The 9,803-nt window shown below is 44.6% G+C and overlaps 2 protein-coding genes across 2 annotated transcripts in view; both read right to left on the minus strand.

Moving 5' to 3' along the window:
- Positions 1–394: 394 nt before the first annotated feature.
- Positions 395–3,605, minus strand: LOC103606688 (alpha-2-HS-glycoprotein-like). Its single transcript, XM_008591240.1, has 4 exons — positions 3,576–3,605; positions 2,942–3,043; positions 1,751–1,834; positions 395–1,110 (listed from the first exon to the last, which is right to left on the minus strand). The coding sequence occupies exons 1-4, from the start codon at positions 3,603–3,605 to the stop codon at positions 778–780; spliced, it is 549 nt and encodes a 182-aa protein (XP_008589462.1). The 3' UTR covers positions 395–777.
- A 1,292-nt stretch (positions 3,606–4,897) lies between these two features.
- The window catches only part of LOC103606683 (alpha-2-HS-glycoprotein-like), a 10,063-nt gene continuing 5,157 nt past the window's right edge, over positions 4,898–9,803 (minus strand). The window contains 4 exon segments of the mRNA XM_008591236.1: positions 4,898–5,613; positions 6,254–6,337; positions 7,704–7,805; positions 9,203–9,366. Of these exon segments, the coding sequence (XP_008589458.1) occupies positions 5,281–5,613; positions 6,254–6,337; positions 7,704–7,805; positions 9,203–9,366 (683 nt within the window). The 3' untranslated portion in view covers positions 4,898–5,280.

Genomic DNA, 9,803 nt, shown 5'->3' on the forward strand with positions numbered 1-9,803 from the left:
CAGCACACTCAACAGGTATTTTTAAGTAAATAACAAACAGATATGATTAAAGTGAGGTCCTGTATTAATTTTCAATCCCTCCTTACCTGGGTATTGGGGAAAACCAATGGTGGATCTGTCTATACAAAGTTCAGGCACGTGGTGCTCCTTTAGCAATATTTCCTGTGCCTTATGAAATGAATTATTTTCTCATAAGGAAATGGCCATATCCTATGGATTGTGAGCAGATCCTAGTCTCACTTTCCCTGTGTATAGTGATATGGCAGATTTTTGTGCTCTCTTGTTTCTATTTTCACTTTAATTAGGGACACTTATGTCGTTGTTGGGACAGCAGACCACACACGTGAGCAGCACTTGGATGAAGTGGGCAGTAGACACGACCACATTTTAGTTTAGAACACTCTTTATTAAGGAAAGCCCTTCAGGCACTTTTATTAACAGGCAGATACAAGCTTAGCATGAGCACCTCTCAAAGTCACAGTTCCTGTTGTTTTTATGGGGTCAAACAGAAGGCAGAGAACACACTGGTGGTGGCTTATAATCAAAACAATGAAAATCAAGTTGTTGGCCTTATGCCTTCATCACACATAACCATCACCTCCTCTGTTTCTCTCCCCTGAGGAATGTAGTGAAGTTGGGATTCAAGACCTGATATTAATCCATACCACATGTGGCACTTGCTTTGACAGAAGACAACATCCCCACCCATGTCGTGACTTGGACATGATGGTGGCTATGTTCTCTGTGCTAAACCGTCTAATCTCTACTGTGTCCAGCCTAGACCTTGAAATGTCTGATCCTCCCTGGACACAGGCGAACCATTGGACCAGAGGCCACAGCAACACCAGGGCGTGCCACCATGGGTGTTTTCCCTAGGTGGAATGCTTCTCCTGAGGCCGACTCCATTGAGCCCACATCTTTGAAGGCATGGCGCAGGTTGTAGTGTGCCCAGTGCAACTGGGGTCCTGGGGGAGTTGCCACCACCACAGGTCCCACCACCAGGGAAGCTGCAGGTGGGCCAGCTGGAGAGGGTGCAGATGTAGCTGGGTTCACCACAGGGGTGGGGACTGCTGTGTTGGCGCCATCTGGTTGGGGCTGTGGGGCCACAGGCTGGAAAGACCATTTCCTTAGGTTAGCTTGCTTCTTACTCCCAGATGAGGTACCCAAGAGTCTGGGTGGCACCCCCACCTAATTTCCTCACAGTAATAATTTTTATTTGCAAGGAATCTGGCGAAAAAAGAAATACCTATATACTAGGGATTGTCATCTGGGTAACAGGGGAGGGGTAACTAGCTTATGGTAACCCGTGTCACCAGGATTATTTTGGCAATGGTGGACTTACAAACACATGTCCCATGAGTAAATATACCCCACCTACAGCTAATCTTCACCAGCAATGCCACCCTCTTTGTAATCTACACCTGCAGCCACTGGGAGCTGCCAGGCGGATCTGGTCACCTATTCTCTACAACTCAGAAAACCACTCTCACCTCCTACAAATAAAAAGGTGGCCTTGTCAACTACACACTAGGATGGTTCTGTCCTGTAGCCACCAGTTTATGGGAAGGGAAGGCATAGCTAAAATATCCTCCCATTTGTTGATAATTCCACATACCACAGGGCTTTTTTTATATTGTGAGGTTTAGATGGACAAGACAGCAAATGCCCTGTAATTACTAATGCACTGCGTAAATGTTAGGAGGCCATTATGTTCCGAAGATGTGGGCAAGAATACTCATAAAGCTGTTACCTGTGTTTGAAACACCTTGCAGGTCACTGCAACCTCTTCCCCATCCAACTTCTCAGTGAGCGTCGCCTTACAGAAGCCGTATTGCTGCCCACAGAAAGAGAGGAGCTATTTTAACTGATTTAAAAGATGGATTTCTCCCCCGTTTCATTGACACTACATCAAGACATAAAAACTTATATTCTTAATTCCCTTTTTAAAAAACTTCATCTTAAACTTTATAGTTTCTGCTTATAGAAGATATATAATTCTATATATAATATAGAAAATACAGAAAGCTTTGAGAATGCCAGAGAGCACTCATAAGCCCAGAAGTGGTGGTGACCCAGGGAGAACTACTGTTAACATTGATGTATTTATTTCTTTTTAAAAAAATACCATTAAAATAATTTAGGCCTGGCCAGTTAGCTCAGTTGGTTAGAGTGCAGTGTGGTAACACCAAGGTCTAAGGGTTCAGATCTTCACACCAGCCAGCTGCCAAAAAAATAAACAAAAATAAAATTTAAAAATTGAGATCATTGTGACTATACCAATTTGTATCCTGTGTTTTTCACTTACTGTAATAGCATTTTCTCATATCATTCATTATTCTTTGAAAACATGATTTTTAGTGTCTGCATGATTTTCCATTTACTGATTTTTTTTGGTTCATTTTATATCTGTGAGAAATCATCTTTATAGATATATTTCTGTCAAACATCTCTGATGATTTCTTTAAGCTAAATTCCTAGAAGTGGACATTGTTGCTTCGAGGCCTGGAAAGTTTTCATATCAGAGATGTATGTAGAAAATCTATACTTCACACTTTCAGCATTCCTTGGCTTCATTAAGAAACAGCCTCTGTCTTTCTCCTGAACCCATGTGCCTTCGGTGGGTGAGATCAGTTGGTGGTGGTTCTTCTGCATTTTTTGTTTGTTTTTTGGCAGCTGGCTAGTACAGGGATGGAACCCTGGACCTTGGCGTTACCAGCACCATGCTCTAGTCAACTGAGCAACCGGCCAACCCTTCTGGCAGTTCTTAAAAGGGAAAGTGACACCTCAGAGGAAGGCCTGGCATGATCTAACCCCACAGAGATTTGGCATTTTGCACTGCTATTCTCTTCATGCAGCCCCAGCATACAAACTACATAAGGATGCTCTGTTCTACAACGAGCTTTGCCTGGGGGGCAACAACTCCAGGTCCTGACCCACTCACCTTATTCACCAGCAGGTTGCATTTGGCTGGATCAGTGACCTCTTTAGCAACACAGTCAGTGGCAGCCATTGCAAACTCCACAAAGGTAGAAGGTGGGAGAGGCTGATAAGAATAAATGAAAACGCTCTTGAAGCAACACAACTCAATGAAAAGGGCAGGGAAGGAGGGGCTCGAGGGAAGTAATGAGGGCCACAGCATGACACAACTTTGGGGAGCACCATTTACATAGACCACATTGTGGGGCCCAGGAAACACCCCCTGAATGGCTTCCCAAGGTCAGTTGTTGTGAGATTGCGTTCTGAAGTGCTTGTACTACAGAGGTAGGGGGTGGGTCTTCCTGAAAAAAGGAGCAGGTATCCATTGCCTTCATCCAGGGTGGAGTGAGGTTTCAGATAGAAAACAGGAAATCAAAGGCTGGCCTGTGGCTCACTTGGGAGAGCTGATAACACCAAGGCCACGGCTTCAGATCCCTATATAGGGATGGCCAGTTGGCTCATTAAGGAGAGCATGGTGCTGACAACACCAAGTCAAGGGTTAAGATCCCTTTACTGGTCATCTTAANGCCTTTTCAGGATCCTCTGGCAGGTCCCCTCTGGAAGGACTAGAATCCCATTTCCAGCTCTCCACTAAATACCTCCCCTGGTACCCTGCCCACCATCTCCATTCTCTTTCTGTCTTCCTCCAGCTCTTCCTATCTTTTCCCTAAATATGCTCAAAACTCTTTTTTTTACCTAGAGAGAAAATTTTCCTCTACCTGGTTATCCTTTCAGATTACATCCCACCTATTCTATACCCTTCATCATCAAACTGCTCGAAAGAGGGGAATACATATGCCCCTCTGTTCCTCGTCACCATTCAACCCTCGACAACCAGGTGCCCCCTGTGCACCTGCATCTGCCAGCGGTCACCATGACCTCCGAGTTGGTCAACTAAAACAATGGCCTTTTCTCAGTCTTCATCCACATTGCTCTTTCTGCAGCAGTTAGCACAGCTGCCCACACCTTCTTCTCCTCCTCTAGCTCTTGTGATACCTACTGGTTTTCTTATCTTCCTGGCCATTCCTTCTGGTTACTGGAATATTGGCAAAACCTCTAGGCAATGATAAGCCAATCTTGTTTCAGCCTCTTTGGTGCAAGTGAAGCCACTCAACTGGCTTTTAGTTCCACCCCTTTAAAATTCCATCTGAAAGGGCCTGTCACTGAGGTTGATCAGAACAACCAAACGCTTATAGACAGAAATTGAAATTGCCCAGCTGAAGCCACTCAACTGGCTTTTAGTTCCACCCCTTTAAAATTCCATCTGAAAGGCCCTGTCACTGAGGTTGATCAGAACAACCAAACGCTTATAGACAGAAATTGAAATTGCCCAGCCACCATTTCTCTAATGGTGACTGTTGATTCCTGTATGCTATCTGAGCACTTGGATAGTGTCTACAAACGTCCATTGGATTCACCTGTCCAGATATGCCTTCTCTAATTGTACTATAAATCACAGCTTTAACTTGGGTCCTTAAAACAGGCTGGCTAGAAAGGACAATTCTGCATTGTAAAATGAAGTGTATACAGCACACTCAACAGGTATTTTTAAGTAAATAACAAACAGATATGATTAAAGTGAGGTCCTGTATTAATTTTCAATCCCTCCTTACCTGGGTATTGGGGAAAACCAATGGTGGATCTGTCTATACAAAGTTCAGGCACGTGGTGCTCCTTTAGCAATATTTCCTGTGCCTTATGAAATGAATTATTTTCTCATAAGGAAATGGCCATATCCTATGGATTGTGAGCAGATCCTAGTCTCACTTTCCCTGTGTATAGTGATATGGCAGATTTTTGTGCTCTCTTGTTTCTATTTTCACTTTAATTAGGGGCACTTATGTCGTTGTTGGGACAGCAGACCACACACGTGAGCAGCACTTGGATGAAGTGGGCAGTAGACACGACCACATTTTAGTTTAGAACACTCTTTATTAAGGAAAGCCCTTCAGGCACTTTTATTAACAGGCAGATACAAGCTTAGCATGAGCACCTCTCAAAGTCACAGTTCCTGTTGTTTTTATGGGGTCAAACAGAAGGCAGAGAACACACTGGTGGTGGCTTATAATCAAAACAATGAAAATCAAGTTGTTGGCCTTATGCCTTCATCACACATAACCATCACCTCCTCTGTTTCTCTCCCCTGAGGAATGTAGTGAAGTTGGGATTCAAGACCTGATATTAATCCATACCACATGTGGCACTTGCTTTGACAGAAGACAACATCCCCACCCATGTCGTGACTTGGACATGATGGTGGCTATGTTCTCTGTGCTAAACCGTCTAATCTCTACTGTGTCCAGCCTAGACCTTGAAATGTCTGATCCTCCCTGGACACAGGCGAACCATTGGACCAGAGGCCACAGCAACACCAGGGCGTGCCACCATGGGTGTTTTCCCTAGGTGGAATGCTTCTCCTGAGGCCGACTCCATTGAGCCCACATCTTTGAAGGCATGGCGCAGGTTGTAGTGTGCCCAGTGCAACTGGGGTCCTGGGGGAGTTGCCACCACCACAGGTCCCACCACCAGGGAAGCTGCAGGTGGGCCAGCTGGAGAGGGTGCAGATGTAGCTGGGTTCACCACAGGGGTGGGGACTGCTGTGTTGGCGCCATCTGGTTGGGGCTGTGGGGCCACAGGCTGGAAAGACCATTTCCTTAGGTTAGCTTGCTTCTTACTCCCAGATGAGGTACCCAAGAGTCTGGGTGGCACCCCCACCTAATTTCCTCACAGTAATAATTTTTATTTGCAAGGAATCTGGCGAAAAAAGAAATACCTATATACTAGGGATTGTCATCTGGGTAACAGGGGAGGGGTAACTAGCTTATGGTAACCCGTGTCACCAGGATTATTTTGGCAATGGTGGACTTACAAACACATGTCCCATGAGTAAATATACCCCACCTACAGCTAATCTTCACCAGCAATGCCACCCTCTTTGTAATCTACACCTGCAGCCACTGGGAGCTGCCAGGCGGATCTGGTCACCTATTCTCTACAACTCAGAAAACCACTCTCACCTCCTACAAATAAAAAGGTGGCCTTGTCAACTACACACTAGGATGGTTCTGTCCTGTAGCCACCAGTTTATGGGAAGGGAAGGCATAGCTAAAATATCCTCCCATTTGTTGATAATTCCACATACCACAGGGCTTTTTTTATATTGTGAGGTTTAGATGGACAAGACAGCAAATGCCCTGTAATTACTAATGCACTGCGTAAATGTTAGGAGGCCATTATGTTCCGAAGATGTGGGCAAGAATACTCATAAAGCTGTTACCTGTGTTTGAAACACCTTGCAGGTCACTGCAACCTCTTCCCCATCCAACTTCTCAGTGAGCGTCGCCTTACAGAAGCCGTATTGCTGCCCACAGAAAGAGAGGAGCTATTTTAACTGATTTAAAAGATGGATTTCTCCCCCGTTTCATTGACACTACATCAAGACATAAAAACTTATATTCTTAATTCCCTTTTTAAAAAACTTCATCTTAAACTTTATAGTTTCTGCTTATAGAAGATATATAATTCTATATATAATATAGAAAATACAGAAAGCTTTGAGAATGCCAGAGAGCACTCATAAGCCCAGAAGTGGTGGTGACCCAGGGAGAACTACTGTTAACATTGATGTATTTCTTTCTTTTTAAAAAAATACTATTAAAATAATTTAGGCCTGGCCAGTTAGCTCAGTTGGTTAGAGTGCAGTGTGGATTTCTTTTTAAAAAAATACCATTAAAATAATTTAGGCCTGGCCAGTTAGCTCAGTTGGTTAGAGTGCAGTGTGGTAACACCAAGGTCTAAGGGTTCAGATCTTCACACCAGCCAGCTGCCAAAAAAATAAACAAAAATAAAATTTAAAAATTGAGATCATTGTGACTATACCAATTTGTATCCTTTCTTTTTAAAAAAATACTATTAAAATAATTTAGGCCTGGCCAGTTAGCTCAGTTGGTTAGAGTGCAGTGTGGTAACACCAAGGTCTAAGGGTTCAGATCTTCGCACCAGCCAGCTGCCAAAAAAAATAAACAAAAATAAAATTTAAAAATTGAGATCATTGTGACTATACCAATTTGTATCCTGTGTTTTTCACTTACTGTAATAGCATTTTCTCATATCATTCATTATTCTTTGAAAACATGATTTTTAGTGTCTGCATGATTTTCCATTTACTGATTTTTTTTGGTTCATTTTATATCTGTGAGAAATCATCTTTATAGATATATTTCTGTCAAACATCTCTGATGATTTCTTTAAGCTAAATTCCTAGAAGTGGACATTGTTGCTTCGAGGCCTGGAAAGTTTTCATATCAGAGATGTATGTAGAAAATCTATACTTCACACTTTCAGCATTCCTTGGCTTCATTAAGAAACAGCCTCTGTCTTTCTCCTGAACCCATGTGCCTTCGGTGGGTGAGATCAGTTGGTGGTGGTTCTTCTGCATTTTTTGTTTGTTTTTTGGCAGCTGGCTAGTACAGGGATGGAACCCTGGACCTTGGCGTTACCAGCACCATGCTCTAGTCAACTGAGCAACCGGCCAACCCTTCTGGCAGTTCTTAAAAGGGAAAGTGACACCTCAGAGGAAGGCCTGGCATGATCTAACCCCACAGAGATTTGGCATTTTGCACTGCTATTCTCTTCATGCAGCCCCAGCATACAAACTACATAAGGATGCTCTGTTCTACAACGAGCTTTGCCTGGGGGGCAACAACTCCAGGTCCTGACCCACTCACCTTATTCACCAGCAGGTTGCATTTGGCTGGATCAGTGACCTCTTTAGCAACACAGTCAGTGGCAGCCATTGCAAACTCCACAAAGGTAGAAGGTGGGAGAGGCTGATAAGAATAAATGAAAACGCTCTTGAAGCAACACAACTCAATGAAAAGGGCAGGGAAGGAGGGGCTCGAGGGAAGTAATGAGGGCCACAGCATGACACAACTTTGGGGAGCACCATTTACATAGACCACATTGTGGGGCCCAGGAAACACCCCCTGAATGGCTTCCCAAGGTCAGTTGTTGTGAGATTGCGTTCTGAAGTGCTTGTACTACAGAGGTAGGGGGTGGGTCTTCCTGAAAAAAGGAGCAGGTATCCATTGCCTTCATCCAGGGTGGAGTGAGGTTTCAGATAGAAAACAGGAAATCAAAGGCTGGCCTGTGGCTCACTTGGGAGAGCTGATAACACCAAGGCCACGGCTTCAGATCCCTATATAGGGATGGCCAGTTGGCTCATTAAGGAGAGCATGGTGCTGACAACACCAAGTCAAGGGTTAAGATCCCTTTACTGGTCATCTTAAAAAACAAAACAAAACAAAACAAAACAAAACAGGAAATCCAGAGGTCAATGTTAGGCTGACTTGAGTGGAAACCCTGCCTCCCCTGGCTGTACTTTGAGACCTAAGGCTCAAGTTATTCCAAGACGAGTGAGAAAGGAAAAAGATTAATACCTCTCCCACCTATTTCACAGGGTAGGATCAAATGAAAAATTTAGATGAAAGTATGGGAGATACTGCTTGTGCTTTTCTTTCTTACAGTACTTGGAGCATATAGACACTTATGATAATAAAATATGTTATCTGGTGTAGTCTGGGAAGGGGATGTTCTGAAAATCACATTTTCTGGTTAATAGAATTACAGTCTATACTAGTGTGTTTCCAAGGGTGCCATAGCTGGTATCCAGTATACCAGTTTTTAAAATATTAGAATTCTGTTGCATTCGAATGTGCTAAACCATCTTCAGTATAATTACATTTTCCCCGCAGTGATTCAAAAGGCATTTTAGGATCCTGCTGTTATATGCCTGTCAGTGTTAGTAGGCTCATGCCTCCATAAGTATTAATTATGGGACTGTTGCAGACGTCCGGTGCTGATGGGTGATAAATGTGTGCAGACCAGTGAATGTACAGTGAGTGCTCGTGGGTACGTAGGAACCCCCACCTGCTGAACACCGAGTCCTGGGTGTCACTAGAACTGAGGAAGTGGGGCGCGCCTACCTGCAGCGACCGGCTGCTCTGTGTCAGACGGCTCATCATCTAACATTAAGACGCGCTGAGGGCTCTGGGGTCCTTGTGACACTCGGGGTCCTTATACCCCCGGGGACTCCTTTTTTCCTTTTTCCACCAACACCCTCCTTGCCTCATTGTTGCTGCCGCTGCACCTGTTTTTCCCTCACCCCTGCTTCACCACCTCCATTCCCGAAGTACCCAATCTGTCCAAAGGGAGGGTCTCTCTTTACCACAAGTTGACCCCGGGAAATTTCCACCAGCTGAAAATAGGAGCCGTTACTCTGAGCGTTGAAGGCGGCGAGGGCGGCCTGCACGGCGTGCACCACCTTGGCGTGGTTAAGTGGAGCCAGCAGGGGGCAGTCTGGGCACACCTTGCGCACATCCTCCGCCGAGTCTGCGCGGGAGGAGAGACCGTGGGCTGTGATTCTCGGCGGCGTTCACCCCAGCTCTGCTTACTTAGAAAGGACTAAATGTCCATCGATGGAAGATTGGATAAGGAAACTGTGGTATATATACACTATGGAATACTACTCTGCTGTAAAAATGAATGAAATTCTCCCATTTGCAACAACATGGATGAACCTGGAGAAACTTGGGTTGAATGAAACAAGCAAAGCACAGAGGGATAAATACCGCATGTGCTCACTCATATGTGGGAGCTAAGAGAGAAAGAAGGAAGGAAAGAAAGACCACAGTGGTGCCATGATCCAACAGAGGGGGGAACATTCCTAGGGCTACATTAGTGGAGTGGGGGGCAGAGGGAGAGGAGGAGGGAGGTTGGGCGATAATTGGGAGGGGACAAGGGGTACAAAAGTAATTTCTGGTAATGGG

The sequence above is a fragment of the Galeopterus variegatus genome, unplaced genomic scaffold (genome assembly GCF_000696425.1).
Source record: "Galeopterus variegatus unplaced genomic scaffold, G_variegatus-3.0.2 Scaffold6778, whole genome shotgun sequence".
Lineage (NCBI taxonomy): Eukaryota > Metazoa > Chordata > Mammalia > Dermoptera > Cynocephalidae > Galeopterus > Galeopterus variegatus.

Excerpts from the sequence above, each read along its gene's own strand:
- LOC103606688 (XM_008591240.1), bottom strand. The coding sequence starts at position 3,605 with ATGGAGATGGTGGGCAGGGTACCAGGGGAG. Across the intron at positions 1,835-2,941 it reads GCAACCTGCTGGTGAATAAG|CAATACGGCTTCTGTAAGGC; the intron begins GTGAGTGGGTCA and ends TTCTGTGGGCAG. Across the intron at positions 1,111-1,750 it reads GCAAGGTGTTTCAAACACAG|CCTGTGGCCCCACAGCCCCA; the intron begins GTAACAGCTTTA and ends TGGTCTTTCCAG.